Here is a 20,092-nt window from a genome sequence, read left to right on the forward strand (position 1 = left end):
ATATGTGTCTGCATTATATTTTACTCGTTACTCTAGGGGTTATGATAGGCACCTTTAATATATGACAATCTACTTAACAATTTTTGCAAGAGGATAGCTACATTTACCTACATTCACTATAATACAATTCTAGATAGCAAGACAGCTTCTTGTAACTAACAACTAGACAGTATACAGATGTGGTTTTATAAACTCAACTGGCTCCTTAAGCCAGTACATGGCATTTGGAGTATTCAAACTGCACACACAGGTTAAACAGGGAAAGAGGTTTGACCAAAACACTCAGTATTTATTCAAATTCTTTGTTCAAAGACATTATCCATAGTTATTCATCTACACATCCAATGTCAGGAGACCATGACTGGGAATTGTGCAAGCCTCTTTCAACCTGTTCTACATCCAAGAAAAACCTGAAGGACACGCTTAAAATACTTTTGAGATGGAGTCTCGCTCTGTCGCCCAGGCTGGAATGCAGTGGTGCGATCTTGGCTCACTGCAACCTCCGCCTTCCGGGTTCAAGCGATTCTACTGCCTCAGCCTCCCAAGTAGCTGAGACTACAGGTATGCGCAGTCACGCCCAGCTAATTTTTGTATTTTTAGCAGAGACACGGTTTCCACCATGTTGGCCAGGATGGTCTCGATTTCTTGACCTCGTGATCCACCCACCTCGGCCTCCCTAAGTGCTGGGATTACAGACATGAGCCACCGCGCCCCACCCCCATGCTTGAAATACTTTAATACTGGTTTGTTCAATTCCCTCCTTATTAATCATGAACAAGATATTAACAAGATCAATTTGAAAACAGCAATTGTAGAGTTGCTGTTAAAGTAACCCAAGCCCCACTGACCCCAGCAATATAACAATATGCTACCCCATTGTTTAGAGCATTTCACCTTCCTGATAGAAAAGAGTGAGACGATAAAAGCTACCGTTGCCAAGTTAAGGTTACTTTTTATTTTTTCAGACAGCATCTTGCTCTGTTTCCCAAGTTGGAGTTCAGTGGTACGATCTTAGCTTAGTGCAACCTCCGCCTCCTGAGTTCAAGCAATTCTCCTGCCTCAGCCTTCCAAATAGCTGGGATTACAAGTGTGCATCACCATGCCTGGCCAATTTTTGTATTTTTATTAGAGACCAGTTTCACCATGTTGGCCATGCTGGTCTTGAACTCCTGACCTCAAGTGATCTGCCCACCTCAGCCTCCCAAAAGTGCTGGGATTACAGGTGTGAGGCACTGTGCCCGGTCATCCTAAGTTTAGAACGTTGTGCTAATGCTTCACATGTACTGACTTAATTTTCACAACCACGAGATAGGTACTATCCCTACTTTTCCTGTTTTGAGGAAACAAGCTTAATGGTCCAAGAATTTATTCAAAGTCAATAAACATGTATCAGAAAAAGGATTCAAATTTTATGTGTGATTTGTCTTTCTATATCCATAGCCTGCATCCTGAAGCCACTCTTATATACTCATGTTTAAGTGGGGAGAATAGATGGAAACTCCCAGGAGAGATCCTTCAATCTAGTTTTGTGGCTAAAAGCAGTAAAGGAGAGGTTAAGGAATCTACTTGTAAATGCAGGAGGCCTAAGTACTGACAATTAAGAAGAAAACTTAAACTAAAAAAACAAAAAGCAGTGTAAAACCTCAGAAGCAAATAAGTCCTGGATCATACTCACAGGAGCAAAAAATAGCTAAATCACAACAGTAAGTATGTCAAGGGCCTAAGTGAAAATCCAGTCCCTAATTGGCCTGAGTTGTTGAGTTCACATTATATTCAGATAAGTATTATTAAAAACATGTAGAAATAAAATATTTAACAAAAATTGGTTAAATGTGTGTTAAGTGATAGTGTATTTCCCATTAGAGTCAACTATATATAAAGTTTGTGACATTTTTGTCCTCCAATAGACTTATGTTAAAGACAACATGTGTATTGAAAGTAGCAATTTTATTTGAGTTAAAATTATTTACAAAAACCCAAAGACATACTTCATGAAACTGGTACAAACTATTTTTTCCTGCCGTTGGCTTTTGCTCCAAAGATCACAGCTGAGAAATACTGTATAAAATAAAAATAGGATTGGATTCAGAAAAGTACTCTACTGTTCTAATTTCCAATTGGTAGTATTTACAGAAATATTTACAATGGAAAAAAAGGTTACTTTAAAACTTTTAGTTAATTTGCAAGTCAGCCTCAAGTACCCTAAAATGCAGAGTTCTCTGAGGGTTAAAAACACACAAATGCACTGCAGTTGGTGAAGTGATTATCTCCCCCACTACCTCCCCCCACCAAAATCTGCATCTCTATCAGTGCTTGACAATTAGTTATTATTTAAAAAACAAAACAAAACAAAAAACTGTTAAACACTGAGGTAAATCAATTTTCAAATGATTACCAGTGTAACAGAAAAACGTAGTTCGCCCTGATTGTTCTCATCCAAATGTTTTATAATATTCCTTACCATCTGCCACAAGTCAGGTTCACCAAAAATCTGTCCCTTTCCCTAAATCCAATGATTAATAAATATCAATGTATTTTGCATTTTAAAATAAAACTAATTTAATTTTATGGGTATCATTTACCAATATGTTTTTAAAAGTATTTTGCTAAGCTAGCTTTAATACTCAGGGCAAATACAATCCCAATGGTTCCCACGTTACACTGGCGTAGTATGTTCTTAAAAGGTGATGGGTAGGGGTCGGGGTGGGTAGAAGGAAGAAAACAATTTGCCTGGAATCAGTTACTTCCTTATAGATTTCCCAACAATCTGCATTATCAAAAATAGGAAGACAATAGAAGGCAGCCACTGCATTTAAAAACATTACAGCTGGCACTGATACAAGAGCCCCGATTTGTCACTTTATACAAGGAAATAACAAAGTCTAAATGGGTAAAAATTAGACTTTTAGCTATTTTCCCCAATACACACCAAACTAATATTTTTATGGCTTCAAGTTTTACAAATCCAATGAAGAAACATGATGTGTACTACCTGAAATTATTTTAAAGTATTAATGAAAAAGATCTCTAGAAAGCCTGTATTCAGGCCCAATCAATAAAAAAGGAAAAGAAAAAAAAAAGTATAACCAGCGGTCTGAAAAATACAAGAAAAATTTGCAATGTTATGATATTAAATCTATAAAATGTTTTGTGTTCCATAACTGTTTTTCAAATAACCGCTCTATGAACAAAGGATCTGAATGAAAAAAGGGTCTTCTCTAAACCAGCAATTTAAGGCTTTGCGCTTATGCAATTGATCCTGTCACTCTATAGAAGAATATACATGTTATCTGAAAACATGAATTCCACATTGGTGTTTTAGCTTCCTTATATTTATTGTACTGAACATTAGAAAATATATCTAGAGAGTCTTTCCTCAAAACCTAATAATGTTTCAAGAGCCTCTCTAGCATTAAGTGTAAACTACTCTGGGTTTGACTATTTTGCCTCTTCCTTTAACAGGGCACATCATCTTATACAATATTCCCTCAAACTGTTGTTTTTCTTGTGTCTACAGCATGACACATTACGGTATGATATTGAATATGGTTGTGGTCTCAAAAGTAAAAAGTAGTTCAATAACCCAAACCTAATCAAGAATAAAAAAATATACTATTAATCCCATGTATCTTTGGATTCCATCTAATTTTAAATACAGACAGTAGTTCAGGGAACAACAACCAAAAAATTCACAAAATTATTAAAAGCTTTATTTACGATTGGAATCATTCAACAAAAAAGCAAAAGCAAATGAGCCTGAAAAAGGAACTAAGCTGTTGTCTAGAATGTCCTCAGAACATTCGCTACCTCAGTAGCTAAGCTGCCTTTGCACCTGGCTGGCATGACAACAGTGGCTCAACATACACAGCAGTTGCACTAACAGCAGCACAAATTTTCCCCTTCAAACTTGCCCAGAATAAAGCAAGAAAACAAGGGGAGGGTATAAACTCTGCCAAAGTAAATGTATTTAAATACTGCATGGAATTGTTAACAGCCTGAACCTTTTCCCTCATTTTTGATAGTTGCAGATTGATGTAGTAACTGTCATTTAGCAAATGCCGAATGCATGACGAAGAAATCAGGTGGCCTTAAAAATCCAAACACGAATGATACTGATGAATGTTCTTGGTACGTCTTCAAGGATTTCTTTCATAACTTGACTTTTCTTTGTCTAAGGATAGCTCCAGCATTACCGAGCACCTGAAGCAAAGGTAAAGCAGCTAGCAATGTTCCAAATATTCAATCACTCTAGAGATAGATTTCTGGCCAGTTGTTCCAACAGCACACTGAAAGGGGGATAAAGGCGAAAGGAAGTAACAGTTAATATTTAACAGATTTTAAGAAGTATAAATAAAAGTTTGCCTCTAGATTTACTAAACTGAACACTACAAATCAAAGTACACCAAGATTAAATTGTGGATTTGATAAATAGTTATTTGCCATAACATGCAATAATTACCTTGAAGAAATAGAACACAATTATTAAAATTAGAAGAAAATCCCTTTTTGCTCCCACTTACTATGGCCATAGTATTTTTATGTCTACTGTCAATGTATTATACTTAAATTTAAAATCATAAAAGCTACTTACAGTGAGATTCATGAAGCTCAAAAATTTTTTGAGCATCTCTGTCATTATTGAAAAGTCTCCTTCTGGCAGATATTCCCGCACAGTGGTTACATTGATCTGAGGAAACAGAGCAAGACATATTGATCAGCTGGCAGAAAACATGAGACTGTACCTCGTACAATGTTGTTGGTTTTGACACACATCTCGGTGTAAATTTTTAAGATCCTTGGAACACGTGGTTATTCTCTTTCCACACTCATTCTGTGTGCTGTCGATTTCCTACCACACCCCCAGAAAGAAAGGAGAAAGGTAAAGTTGGCAAAAGCTACAAAGAAACATTTGTGTACACATTTACTTTTTTTTTTTTAATGAAACAGTCACTGTCACCCAGGATGGAGTGCAATGGTGCAATCTCAGCTCACTGCAACCTCCACCTCCTGGGTTCAAGCAATTCCCATGCCTTAGCCTCCCGGGTAGCTGGGATTATAGGCACGTGCCACCACACCTGGCTAATTTTTGTATTTTTAGTAGAGATGGGGTTTCATCATGTTGGCCAGGCTGGTCTCAAGCTCCTGGACACAAGTAATCCATGCGCCTTGGCCTCCCAAAGTGCTGGAATTACAGGCGTGAGGCAGCATGCTGACCTACTTTCATAAATGCAAAGAAAAAGGCCTGAAATAACAAACTGCACTGTTTAATGTATATGTATGTTTCACTGGGGGGCCTGGAGGAACAGGAGAAGAGAGTGAGGACTTTAGACTTGAGAATGTACTCACAAAGCTGCTCATGAAATAAAAAAGATGAAAGAAAAATTCACATGCTTCACAGATGAATTCAACTAATTACACAAGACAGGAATTAACTAGAAGCATCTTTCCAAAGGTAATCTAACCTCACCTACGATAGATTCTCAGACAGTATCAGGAGAGAAAACCCTTCATTATTAGCAAGAAGCAGCCAAACTATATATAAACCAATCTGTTACATGGAAAACATTACACAACCTGCTTAAAAAACTATTTCATTACATTAAAGAATGCTTAAATGTTTTAGGGAGAATAAAAAGAAAAGACCTTTTAGGAAGGTTCACCTGTAGTAAGGAGCAAAAGAAAGTATACTGTCCCAAGTTTGGGGACACAAGGTAAAGGGTTAAACAAAACCAACCAAACAACAATAAAACACACAAAAACTTCCAATTTGACTTTTGTTAGCGGGGGCAAAAAAGGAGAGACGACATATTTCTCTTCAGAAATTTGCCACTACCCACCCCCTTTTTTCTATTCCCATGCCAGGGGACTTGCAAAATTAGAAAGCAGCAAAATAATGAGATGAATACAGCTTCAGAAAAGATCTAATCAAAAAACTGCTGAAGTACTCATGTGCTGAAGGTATCAGTTACACACATTCAAACTGATCCTCCCACCAAAAGCTATCACAGTAGTGGGCAGAGTGGTGGCTAAAGTGTCTCTGGAGAACTGCTCAGTAGAAAAGTACACCTCTATAATAGAGAATATATGATTAGCTCCTATGTTTTGGATGAAAGTCCCTCAATCCAAATCAAATTCTTCTCTATCAACACACTACAGAACATAACATACAGCATTTCTGAGGCAATGGGAGGGACAGTGACCGCATTTTTTAACAGAGTATAGCAGGTACAAAAAGAAAAGGCGTGATACAGCATGGCCTATTCGAAAAATTCTAAAAGTATCCAGTGGGTATGTAAGTTTGGAAATTGGAGAAGCAGTCTTAAGTCCAGGGTCTTGCAACACTAAACAGTCATTAGTCCCCTTATTGGCTGTGAGCCAAGGAAGACTGGGCAAGGAGCTATGTGATCAGCAAGTGCTCTGAAGTAAGTTAGCTCTGGTGGCAATGTGCAATGTCCCAGGAATGGAGGGGCAAGAAAGCAGGAAGAGCAATGAGAAGACTGACCACTGCAATGCACCAGATGCAAAATGAGAAGTCATGAAGGGCAAGTGAAAACGGGATCAGACCACAAAGCGGCATTTGCTGCAACAACCACATGCTTTCTTGTCTATCTCTTTCACTTACACATTAGGCAAACCAAACTTCCTTTACATTTTGTGGTATCAGCTAGCTTTTTCGTGTTAATCATAATCTCCAAGGCAACAAACAAATCTGGGGCTCTATGAATTCACAACATTGCCTATAACTTAAGAACATTCTCTCTTTAGAGGCAAGATAGATACAGGCAAACACAAATAGGAATTAGCATAGGAAAGATGACCCAAGATAAATCACGTGGTAATAACACAATTTCAAGAACGATTATGTAAGAAAGAATATGACTGAAGTATGACTAAACCTATAGTGTGTACAAAACAGAGTATCTAAAAATCTTTACATTTAAATATTATTTTCATTGCTTTTGAGGCCTGCCTCTTCCTCCTCTCCTGTGTGTGATGTGTTTCTGATTTGCTCTTAAAATCTTGTCACTGCAAACAAGAAAAAGGGATATAAAGATCTTGCGGGGCCTCCAGAGCCACGATGAGAACTTTGGTCTTGATCCTGAAATGGGTGGTACCCAAAGGGGCCACACACAGTGGGATGGTGTATTTAGGTTGGTTAAAATATAAGTATGGAAGAGATGGACAAGATGGACTCAGAAAAAACACACAGGACTTAGATACAGCAAGTGAAAAAAAAAAGGCAATACAAATAATTAGATGGCAAAAATAAAGAAACATGGCTGGGTAGATGGGCCTAACTACAAGGAGCCAGCATGAGTTCCTGCTCAAATGAAGCCATGCATTTATCATTACTCTTGTTCTTCCAGTCCTCCAGCTTCAAAATGAGATGGCCCCTGCTTCCTACTGAAACTAACCCCCAGCTCTATAGGTCTCCACTCTTTCTTGCTCCCTCAATGCCCTTGCTCCTAGAAAACAATCTGCCTTCCATTTCAAAACCTGGCTTTACAATAATCCACCTACGCCCAACCCCCCATCTTAAAGAGAACACTCACAATGATTCTGCCGTCCCCTTCTTCAACAGTTTTACTCCTCATCTTTGTTTTTCCCAAGGCAGGAGACTCTCCCCATAGTCATTACCTTCCACTTTCGGGCTGACTCAGCCTGATTGTCTAGACATTCGTATTTCTCCAAAGTGAATCCTGATGATCTAATCCACTCATAGTAATCCCATGTTCCTGGCCAGCAACTGGTTCAGACAAAAGCATTGTGACCCAGTGCTGGCCAAGATAAGGAAGTCTACCTGGTGAGGGGTTATGAGTGACATGGGGTCCCAAAGGGGAAATAAACAAACAGTTGTCTTAAAAAGATATGTATTTCTAGCCAATGTACCTGTGGAAAAAAAAAAGAATCTAGAGGAAGAGGCACCTATTACTGCTAGGCATTATTTAATTTGATGAGACACCTAGCTTAGCATGGGACCATGAGAGCTAGCAAAGGACAACATGTGGAGGACAGCAGTTTAAAGACAGAAATGGGGTGAGCGCTGTGGCTCACACCTATAATCACAGCACTTTGAGAAACCAAGGCAGGAGGATCACTTAAGCCCAGGAGTTCGAGACAAGCCAGGGCAACATGGTGAAACCCTGTCTCTACAAAAAAATACAGAAAAACAATAAAGACAGAAATGATCCGAGTCTCTGATGACCTCAGTGAGGCACTGACATCACCCAAATTAGACTCTGCCATCTTGTTTAAGCCAGATGAGTACAGGTTTCACACTATCCCTTCTTTTACTCCAACCAAAGGCATCTGAACATATTCATCCACCAAACAAGAGCCTTTTCTTTTCTTATTTATTTTTTTGAAACAGTCTCACTCTGAAGCTCAGGCTGAAGTGCAGTGGCGTGATCTTGACTCACTGCAAACTCCACCTCCAGGATTCAAGCAATTCAACTCTTGCGCCTCAGCCTCCCGAGCAGCTGCGATTAGAGGTGTGTGCCACCACACCCAGCAAATTTTTATATTTTTAGTAGAGACATGGTTCCACCATGTTGGCAAGACTGGTCTCGAACTCCTAACCTCAAGTGATCTGCCCATCTCGGCCTCCCAAAGTGCTGAGATTACAGGCATAAGCCACCACACCCAGCCACAAGAGCTTTTTCATTAGACCTAATGTATTCTGACCTTTGGGACGTACCTTAAAAATCTCAACAAGTGTTTAAAAGTTTTTAATATTATACACTATCTTGATTTTTAATTTGATTTCATGTATGTAATTCTTCCTTTTTCATTAGATTAAAGCACTGACTAGCTTGTTTTCCAGAACTGCTTTTTCTTATATCTTTAATAGCCTAACTCTGACAGGCAAATTCTTTCTAACAAAGCCATAAAGATCAACTTTATTTCACTTTTTAAAAAGTGAAAATCAATTTAATTTACTCCACTCCAAGCCTTATTTAATAAAACCTATATTGGAAAGGATTAGCATGTAAAAAATGCTATATATTCCCTTTCCAATAGAGACTGTACAAAAGTTTTTACTTTAAAACTATTTAGGTAATTTAAATAAAACTACTGGAAATGTTAACACATTTTCTTGCCATTTTTCCTCCATAGAAAACAAACAGTTTAAACAACCCTATAACCAGCCTTTGTGGAATAAGTTGGACACTAAGGGGGAAACACTGAAGAAATAAGTAAGTGAAACAGGTAAAGGTATGAAGCTGTTACATTGGAATCTTTGAAAGATACATAAAACATCACTGAACTATGTACTTACTGGACTTTCTTGGCAGAGACACCCAAGAAGTAGTGCTGTGTAGGAGGCCACAATGCAATCCTCCATGTGTTTGCCGGCATGCTGAAGGGCTGAGAGAGTTGAAGTAAAGAATTGTAACACTATATTAATTAACACAAACCTTACAAAACCAACCATTCTGTTAGTTATCTTTACTTCAAAACAGCTACAAATCAACAAATGATGCTAGGACAACTGGATATCCACAACTTAACCAAAATTAAATCAAAATGAAAAAGGGATCCAAAAGAAGAGCTGAAACCATAAAACTTTTAGTTAAAATTTTTGTGTTACAAAGGACACAATTAACAAACTGAAAAGATAATCCACAGAATGAGAGAATATATTTGCAAATCATGAACTTGATAAGGGTCAAGTATCCAGAACATATAAAAAAATTCTTAACAACTCAACAACAAAAACAACTCAATTAAAACTGGGCAAAGGGCCCAGGCATGGTGGCTCACACCTATAATCCCAGTACTTTTGAAGGCTGAGGCGGGAGGATCACTTGAGCTCAGGAGTTTGAGACCAGCCTGGGCAACATGGTGAGAGCTCCTCTCCACTAAAATTAAAAAACCTTAAATGGGTGTGGTGGTGCACGACTGTAGTCCCCAGCTACTTGCAAGGCTGAGGTGGGAGGATCGTTTGAGCCTGGGAAGTCAAGGCTACAGTAAGCCCTGATTGTGCCACTGCTCTCCAGCCCGGGCGACAGAGCAACACTCTGTCTCAAAAACAACAAAAACAAAAACCCACCACACTGGGCAGAGGACTTAGAGATTTCTTCAAACAAGATACACAAATGGCCAATGAGCACATTAAAAAGATGGTCAGCAGCATTAATCACCAGGGAACTGCAAATCAAACCACAATGAGATATCATGTCACGCCCACTAGGATGACTAAAAATTTTATTTTACAATACAAGTAACTTGGAACTTTCATACATTGCTGATGGTAATGTAAAATAGTGCAGCCACACTGGAAAACAATTTGGCATTTTCTTAGAATGTTAAACACACAGTTATAAACAATCCAACAATTCCAAATCCTAGGTATAAATCCAAAAGAAATGAAAATGTCTACAAAAAAACTTGTAGATAACTTCAAAAAGCTAAAAAGCAGAAACCACTCATATGTCCACCAGTAAACAAATGGATAAACTATGGTATAACAGTATTACGGAATATTATTTGTCTAAGGAATACAGTATTAATAAATACAGTATTAACAAATACTGTATCATGGATAACTTTGAAAACATTCTGCTGGTTGAAAGAAGCCAGTCATAAAAGGCCACATATTGTATGATTCTTTTTTAAATGGAATGTCCAAAACAGGCAAATCCATAGACACAGAAAGTAGATTAGTGGCTGCCAGTGCCCAGGGAGGACGGGAAAATAGGGGTGATGGTTGCTAATGGGTATGGGGTTCCTTTAGTGGTGATAAAAACAATATTTGGAATTAGTGGTGATGGCAGCACAACCTTGTGAATATATGAAAAACTACTGAATTACTCACTTTTAAAGGATGAATTGTACAGTCTGTGAATTCTATCTCAATAAAGCTGTAACTTTTTAAAATACTGCTAAAAAACCAAAACTGTTATTATGCCAAAAAAAGAAAAGCATCAAAACCTAGTAACTGAGAAAAAGGAAAAGAAAAGTATTACAATATTAGAACTAATGGTATCAGATTTGTGGAGAAGTGGGAGTAATAGAAGGAGAAAAGGCTCAGAATGAGATATTGCGGCAGCTTGCTTCCTAGTGATGTAAAATTGAACACATTATGGTCGTCCCTCTGCATCCGAGGGGGGATTGGTTCCAGGATGCCAGCACTCTCCAATACCAAAACTGGAGTATGCTCAAATCTCTGATAGGAAAGGGTGCAGTATTTGCATATAAGTCACACACATCCTCTGGCATACTGTAAATCATTTCTAGATTACTTATGATACCTAATACAATGTAAATGTTATGTAAATAGCTGTTATATTATTTATTAACCTGTGTTATTTTTTCTTCCCCAAATATTTTTGATTTGTGGTTGGCTGACTCTGTGGATGTGGAACCCACATGTATGAAGGGCTGACTGAACTTAAATTCATAACCTTAGTGATATGAAGTTACAAATGGCTATTCTGCAGAACTCGTATGAATGGCAAAAGTTGTATCACAAATTCTGACAACAGCAGATACTCAATAATGTATGACTGGTGAAGATATTACCTCTAGTATCTTTTTTTTTTTTTAAATGAGAAAGGGTCTCACTCTGTCACCCAGGGTAGAGTGCAGTGGCGCAATCATAGCTCACTGTAACTTTGAATTCCTCAGCTCAAGCAATCCTCCAAACTCAGCCTCCTGAGCACCTAGGATTACAGGCTTGCGCCACCATGCCAAGCTAATTTTTTAAGCTTTTCATAGGGATGGGGTCTTGCTAGATTGTCTCAAACTCCTAGCCTCAAGTAATCCTCCTGCTTCAGCCTCCCAAAGTGCTGGGTTCAGGTGTGAGCCACCAGCCTACAGTATATTTCTTACTGTTTCCCATCTAGTACTTACATTTTGAGAACTATTACTATAATTTATGACAATAGATCTTCAAGTTTACAGTGAAGCTGAAAAAACAATCTCAAAAACTGAAAACTGAAAAAATCCTATTATGTCTCCTATGTGTCTCTTCACAGATGAGCAAAGGAAAGGAGGGCCCCGGAAGGAAGAGTGATTTAACTGGATCTTTCCTGTCACTAGCATGCCTGCCATTGGCATGCACCTTCCTCACTGTGAGAGAACTACTCAAGCACTCAAGTATCAAAGCTTGTCTGGATTGAACGAGAGAGATCCTCAAGTAATAGCCAGATTAAGACAATCTGCGAATTAAAATGGTTTGAAGGAAAAAACAAAATCAAACCACTATCTTCAATGTAAGTACACCATTCAAAGTAAATATACCTTTATTGAGGTCAAGTTCTTCATCCTCCTCCTCCTTCTTATGTTTCTCTTCTGTACCATCAGTCTTTTCAGTTGATACCCACTGTATTTCTCCACTTGTTTCTTGCCACTCTCCACTCTTATCATGCTGAGTGGTGGGAGCATCTTTGATCAACTCATCTGTTTTACTTTCTGCTAGCTGGGCTGCCCGCTCTCGCTCAAGGAATAGCTGATAAAAATTATTTTTGAAGATCATTAAAAAGAGATCGCCAATCAATATGCATATATGTAAATATAAAGTTATAGTTGCTTTTAAATGTATCACTAACTCTAAGATGGTTATGTGGTAAAAAGAGGTGAGTATAAGTAAAAGCTTTTGCTCTACATCCTACTGAAAGCCAAAACAAAAGTATAAATGCTGCTAAGATTCAATGAAGTCATCTACTAATGACGCAGGTTGCTTGCAAGAATGAGTCTCAATAATTTCCCTTAATTTGCATAATACAAGAAATTCAAGCAAAAAAATACAAAATTGGAAAATTCTTACGTCAAAGTGGAATATGCTAAATTCCTTGCCATCACTTACTTTATTTTCCCTGTGCTGGTATAGTACTGACACACAGAAAACACTGACATGATTCGGGAAATGCTCCAAGTTACTAAAAGAATTGCCTGAAAATCAAATGCCAAGCAGACCCCAAAGATTTGTTGAGTATACAGAAGAGTGGTATATAAACTTCAAAGAGAGATTATATAAGATAATATCTTTCAGAAAATAAAAGTTAACCTTTATAGAGAACAGCAATTCTCAAAACTGGTCTAAGAACCCCTGTGGATCCTTAAGACCCTATCAGGGAGTATAGGAGGTCAAAATTACACTCATAATAATATTAAGAGGTCTGCTGACTTCTTTCTTCTTTCACTGAGTGTACAGTGGAGTTTTGGAATCTACATGCCATGTGATTATGTCACTGCCCTAACAGCTAATGTAATGTCTCCCAGTTTTAATTTCTAATTCAATAAATATAAATAGATAAAGCACATATAAACAACAAAAGTTATTTGGGTTTCCCAATAATTTTCAAGCCCTGAGATAAAAATGTATGAGAAGAGAATAATGGACTCCTACTTATGACTCAGAAAGAACTGAGTTGTTGTGGGTTACTCTGAAGACATAACTTCAAGGATGACTGCTTTTGAAAAGGCCAAAAAAGGAAGCTAAACACAGCAAGGGCTTTGGAAAAATAAAAAGAATGAACCATCACTGTTTCTGGACATGTACAAAATGCCATTTAAGGAAACACCAAAAATACCTAGGAACCTGTTAGACTAGCAAAAATCTTGGCAAGAGTATGAAGGAATGGGGACTCATAAAAAGTTTTAGGGGGAAGTATAAATTGAGGGCACAGGAAGTGAGTGTTTGGTGATGAGGGTGGGAGGAGTTAGGCATATCAACTTTAAATACAGTACAATATATTCTGATACAACAATTCCTAAATCAGAAAATTAAGCCCACAGACATACTTTGTATGGCCTGGCCAGGCGGGGTGGCTCATGCCTGTAAATCCTAGCACTTTGGGAGGCCGAGGCAGGCGGATCACTTGAAGTCAGGAGTTTGCGACAAGCCTGGCCAACACAGTGAAACCACCTCTACTAAAAATACAAAACTTAACTGGGCGTAGTGGCGCATGCTTGTAATTCCAGCTACTTGGGAGGCTGAGGCAGAAGAATCACTGGAACCTGGGAGTCTGAGGTTGCAGTAAGTTGAAATGGTGCCACTGCACTCCAGCCTGGGCGACAGAGCAAGACTCTGTCTCCAAAAAAAATTAAAAAAAGAAAAGTATGGCCTAAGATTCAGATGCTAGGGTATTTATTTCTGTAATTTTTGTAACAAAATCAAACTTAAAAAAACACAAAACAATCAAAAAGTGTATCAGTAGAGGTTTGGTTAAATAAAGTATTAAGGCAGGGCATGGTGGATCACGCCTGTGATCCTAGCACTTTAGGAGGCAAGGCAGGAGGATCCCTTGAGTGCAAGAGTTTGAGACCAGCCTGGGCAACATAGTGAGACTTCAGCTCTAAAATACAAAACTTAGCTAAATGTGGTGGCATGTGCCTGTAGTCCCAGCCACTTGGGAGGCTGAGGTAAAAGGATCACCTGAGCCTGGGAGGTAAACGCAGCAGTGAGCTGTGACTGGACCATTGTACTTCAGCCTGGGCAAAAGAGTGAGACTACTATGCATGTATGTATGTATAAATAAAAAAGCTACTGGTTTGCAGTCATTACAAAGAATGTGATAAACCTGTGTGTTGACATGAACAGCTCAGGAAGACACATTAAGCAAAGAGTGGGTATAGACTAAACACTATGTACAGTAAGAGTCCATTTATATAAAACACATTGCACATTTATTTTTTATTTACTTTTCGGACAGGGTCTCACTCCCATTGACCAGGCTGGAGTACATCATGGCTCACTGCAGCCTCGACTTCCTGGGCTCAAGTGATTCTCCCACCTCAGCCTTCCAAACAGCTGGGACTACAGGCATATGCCACCATACTTGGTTAATTTTTAAATTTTTAGTAGAGACATAATTTTGCCATGTTGCCTAGGCCAGGCTCAAATTCCTGGGCTCAAGCAATCTGCCTACCTCAGACTCCCCAAGTGTTGGGATTACAGATTACAGTCATGGGCCACCATGTCTGGCCTCCACATTTATTTTGATATATGCACAACACTAATTTCTCAGGACAAACACAAAAGTTACAAATGGTAATGTTTTAGGAAATACATTTGTGGAGTTTAAACCTTTCTGGATCTGACTTTTTTTTTCCCCACTATGTATGTGAATTATGTTTGGTTTTTAAAAAATAAACAGATCCATAAATAGGTAAGAACAGCTAGAAAGAGGAAAGTTCATGTCAGTAATCAGAACTACCTGTAAGATTCCATTTATACAACATTATTGAAAAGATACGTAATTTGAAAATTACTGGATTCAGACCAATGTTACCAGTAGCATAAAAGATACAAATATGAACATGGAATTTTCCACTCTATCTTTGAATAACAGAATTAGGAGCCATTTCTTGATACTTTAAGATAACTGATGTGAGTACAAGGCAGCACAATTTTCTAAAATGAGTAACAGAACCCATCACCCAAAAGGTATTACAGTTGAAAAACAAAAACTTTAAACTGATTTAAAAATGACAAAGCATAAACCATAGCAGATAAAAGAAAGCCAGAGAAGACACAGGATGACACCCTGAAGGACAAGAAGCTTCTACAACACTAAGTGCAAAAGAGGAATACTGGAAGTGATATTCCCAGGTCAATTAGACACAGTAGGAAAATTTGAGACTATCCCTGAAACAACTCACCAACAGGGGTCTCCTAGGGTGTGGGGGTGGCTTCTGCAAATGAACCCCTATTATGTGAATAATGCAGACCTATCATCTGTGCCTTCAAACACAGCTCGTGAGGCGGCTGACGGTAAGTTTTTATTCATTTCTAGGTTCCATTTGAAGAAAAGTCAGTTTTTAAAAGAAAGGGACTAGAATGATAGAAAAAAATAAAATGAGATCAAAAAAGATGGAAAACAGGTTGGTGGTAGCTAGGAGACAGGGAGGGCAGGTAGGCTGTACAGTGAGCAGCACAAGGGAATTCTTTTATGGTGATGGTTCTATACCTCAATGTAGTAGTGAGTACATTATACATGTAATAAAACTGAACAGAGGTACAAATGTTACACACAAACATAAATGAATGCAGATGAAAAATGGTGAAACTAAGTAAGGTCTAAAGTGCAGTTAACAGTGATGTACCAATGTCAATTTCTTGGTTTTGCTATGGTACTACAGTTATATAAGATGTCACCATTTGAGGAAGTTAGGTAAAGGGTAAATGGGATTCTTTGTACTATCTTTGTAACTTCCTGTGAGTCTATAACTATTTTGAAATAAAAAGTTTAAAAACAAGTCAACTGTACAGAAAAAAAATACTTTTATTTTAAAACGTTTTTGAGACATGGTCTCACTCTGTTGCCCAGGCTGGAACACAGTGCTGTAATCACAGCTCACTGCAGCTTCAAACTCTTCAAACTCCTGGGCCCAAGCAATCCTCTCACTTCAGCCTCCCGAGTAGCTAGTACTATGAGCATGCACCACCACACTCGATCAACTATTTTACTTTTTGTACAGACAGGATCTCACTATGTTGCCCGTGCTGGTCTCAAATTCCTGAGCTTAAACAATCCACCCACCTTGGCCTCCCCAAAGTGCTGGGATTACAGGTGTGAGCTACCTAGCACGGTCAAGAAATGCTTCATTTAGCAGAAAAATAAATGTGTCGATGGGATCAAAGCGAGAGGTGCCAAATATTTTAAAATGGTTTTTGCATTAAATGAAATCTCTAAATGGTATCTGGAGACTAAAAGTAGTCTATTACCAATTATTGTTAGTAAATTACTACTACCATTTACTATTACTGTTACTGATAAGTAATGAAAATTTATCACTAGTTTCGCATTTAATTTTGTATTTTAAATAAACTAACATTTCAAGGCTAGTCAAGACTGACTATCCTGAAACTAAGAAGAAAATCCTAGGGATTAACTACCTCTTATCTACAGTCAACATTCAATCACACATAATAGAGAACAAAAGAGGATAATGAAAAATGACTTTAAATGGTTCAAAGAAACATTGTCATTCACGATTTCCCATGCTCAGCTACTCTGTCCTTTCCAGACTGGGTAAGGGAACAGGTGACAAAGGACTTCTAACTTTCTATGGTCCATAAGGTCAAACAAAGTTCTGGACACAGATCAGACAAGTAAATAAGTATTAGAGGACATGAAGTGGATGAGATGGGCCTGGATTCTTGACTTTTTTTTTTTTTTAAACAGAGACGGGAGCTCACTATGTTGCCCAGGCTGGTATTAAACTCCTGGACTCAAGTGATCCTCCCCACCTCAGTCTCCCAAAGTGCTGGGATTACAGGTGTGAGCCACCGCACCGCACCCAATTTGATTAATAAAACAAATGTGCCTTTGTCCCTGCTTTTTGGTAACAATGCTTAAGGCGTGATTATAACAGTTGAGAAAAATCAGCAGAATAAAGTAAGAATGCATTCTAAGCAGTATACTGATCTACAGAGAAATCATAACACCATTTTTTTTTTTTTTTGAAACAGAGTCCTCCTCTGTTGTCCAGGCTGGAGTGTAGTGACGTGCCACTTTGGCTCACTGCAACCTCCACCTCCTCAGTTCAAGTGACTCTCCTGCCTCAGCCTCCTGAGTAGCTGCGATTACAGGTGCATGCCACCACGCCTGGCTAATTTTTGTATTTTTAGTAGAGATGAGGTTTCACCATATTGGTCAGGCTGGTCTTGAACTCCTGACCTCAAGTGATCCACCTGTCTTGGCCTCCCAAAGTGCTAGGATTATAGGCGTGCACCACCATGTACCACATTTTTAATTGGTTACAAATTCTGGTTTAAAATAAGCTTTCACCCTAGACGCTGTGAATATTTAAAAATTGGTCAGGTGTAAAACAGTCCCTTTCGACCCTAGCAGAGACACGCTTCAGGAGTTCTAACTAAAAAGACTGGAGGACGGGCAGAGGGGGCCAGTGACAGGTGGGGAAGAAAAGGAGGTAAAAGGTGGAATTGATAAAAGAAATTGGACAAATCCAACAAACTGCAGTTATGAGTTTGTTTTTAAGTGGTTGCTTACCTGCACTAAAGCCTGAACAGCATGAACTTGTCCAGCTATCCTTAAACTACCATCCCCTTCTCCACTACAGATGGAAGAATCAAAAGAACACGATGTTTCCATGTTGACAAGACAGTGCCGATTCCGAGCACTATACTCCACTAGATTTATCAGCAGACCTAAGCCCTTCAAAAATTTTAAAAGACACATATTATCAGAGATGAGTACTTAAAACAAATACACAATATACACAATTTTTACTGGTAGCTAAAAAGCTGAATATCAATGTTCTACCATCTACAAAATGACTAAAAACCAGTAGTATGGGCCGGGCGCGGTGGCTCAAGCCTGTAATCCCAGCACTCTGGGAGGCCGAGACGGGCGGATCACGAGGTCAGGAGATCGAGACCATCCTGGCTAACACGGTGAAACCCCGTCTCTACTAAAAATACAAAAAATTAGCCGGGCGAGGTGGCAGGCACCTGTAGTCCCAGCTACTCGGGAGGCTGAGGCAGGAGAATGGCGTGAACCCGGGAGGCGGAGGTTGCAGTGAGCTGAGATCCAGCCACTGCACTCCAGCCTGGGCGACACAGCGAGACTCCGTCTCAAAAAAAAAAAAAAAAAAAACCAGTAGTATGAAAGGACAAAAAGAAAAAAAACAGCAAAAAGACCGGGCACAGTGGCTCACACCTGTAATTCCAGCACTTTGGGTGGCCAAGGTGGGTGGATCACTTGAGGCCAGGAGTTCAAGACCAACCTGACAAACATGGGGAAACCCCATCTCTACTAAAAATACAAAGACAAGCCAGCTGTGGTGTTGGATGCCTGTAACCCCACCTACTTGGGAGGCTGAGGCAGGAGAATCGCTTGAACCCAGGAGATGGAGGTTGCAGTGAGCCAAGATTGTGTCACTGCACTCCAGCCTGGGAAAGAGAGTGAGTAAGACTCTGTCTCAAAAAAAACAAAAAAAAAAAAAACACCAATTTTCCCAAAGAATCATTCCTTTAATTTTTAACCGCCACTTTTGGCTTTTGTACTTTTTATGTTTACATAGGGTCTTTCATGGCTTTCTTTTGCACAATAAGAAGTACATTCAGCCAGCCACAGTGGCTCATACCTGTAATCCCACCACTTTGGGAGGCGGAGGCGGGCAGCCGCTTGAGGCCAGGAGTTTGAGACCAGCCTGGGCAACATGGCAAAACCCCGTCTCTACTAAAAATACAAAAATGAGTCAGGCATGGTGGCACATGCCTATAGTCCCAGCACCTGGAAGGCTGAGGCAGGAAGACTGCTTGAAACAGGGAGGCGGAGGTTGCAGTGAGCCAAGATGATGCCACTGTAGATTCCATCTCCAAAAAAAAGTATGTTCTTAAGGAAACTCATGAAAAAAACCCAAAATATATTAAAGGGTTAGTTCTTAAACCCAAACTAAGGTTAACATTTTACACACCTTACTAGATATGATACTCATTTCTGAAAAAGTCATTTCAACTTACCAGCACTCGAATATCAAATCTCTGCTCCTGAGGTAGGTACTTTGGAACCTGAAGCACACAGTTCAGTGCTGTGCCTATGAGACCGTCCTGCTCTCCTGTTTTGGTGCTGCCCCACTCTGAAATAAGAAATAAATATAGGAAAGTGGTTATTGATTCTTCCTTAGAACACTAATAATGGAGATTTATTAACATGGACATTAACTTGGAATTGTACAGTCATTTCTCTATTGAAACATACTGTTGATACTTCCGGGTTAAGTTACTAGGCTTCTAAAAATACCAACTCTTAAAAGCAATTTAAACCTACACATGAATAAGTCAAGTACATTATGACAAATTAAAAAATCACTATCCTAAGAAAAGGAGAAACAAAGAAAAATAACTTGTTTTCACATGCAATATACATCTTTCAATGAGAAAGAAATGGAAAAAATCTTACCATTATCATTAGTTAAATTGAGCAACACGCCAATGATGGCCCTCATGCAGTCCTCCACTGCTTTGCCTACATGGTTAGTTACATTCTGGTGAGGCAGAGGCTTACTGTCAGCTAAGCATATGCTGTCCTCAGCACGGTTGTACTGTTGAATCAGTTCTTCACAATGCTGTAATGCTCTTAAAAGGAAATAAAATATAGACTATTATAGTAAATAA

General features: G+C 38.9%; 1 protein-coding gene across 3 annotated transcripts in view; it reads right to left on the reverse strand.

Moving 5' to 3' along the window:
- Positions 1-1,928: 1,928 nt before the first annotated feature.
- WAPL (WAPL cohesin release factor) overlaps positions 1,929-20,092 on the reverse strand; it is an 88,458-nt gene continuing 70,294 nt past the window's right edge. For all 3 annotated transcript variants that reach the window (XM_033209798.1, XM_033209799.1, XM_033209797.1), the window contains 7 exons: positions 19,878-20,053; positions 19,439-19,554; positions 17,964-18,128; positions 12,247-12,454; positions 9,281-9,369; positions 4,592-4,687; positions 1,929-4,286 (listed from right to left, as the gene is read on the reverse strand). In XM_033209798.1, the coding sequence (XP_033065689.1) occupies positions 4,221-4,286; positions 4,592-4,687; positions 9,281-9,369; positions 12,247-12,454; positions 17,964-18,128; positions 19,439-19,554; positions 19,878-20,053 (916 nt within the window). In that variant the 3' untranslated portion in view covers positions 1,929-4,220. The remainder of the gene's footprint in view (positions 4,287-4,591; positions 4,688-9,280; positions 9,370-12,246; positions 12,455-17,963; positions 18,129-19,438; positions 19,555-19,877; positions 20,054-20,092) is intronic.

Source organism: Trachypithecus francoisi, unplaced genomic scaffold (genome assembly GCF_009764315.1).
Source record: "Trachypithecus francoisi isolate TF-2019V2 unplaced genomic scaffold, Tfra_2.0 Lachesis_group9, whole genome shotgun sequence".
NCBI lineage: Eukaryota > Metazoa > Chordata > Mammalia > Primates > Cercopithecidae > Trachypithecus > Trachypithecus francoisi.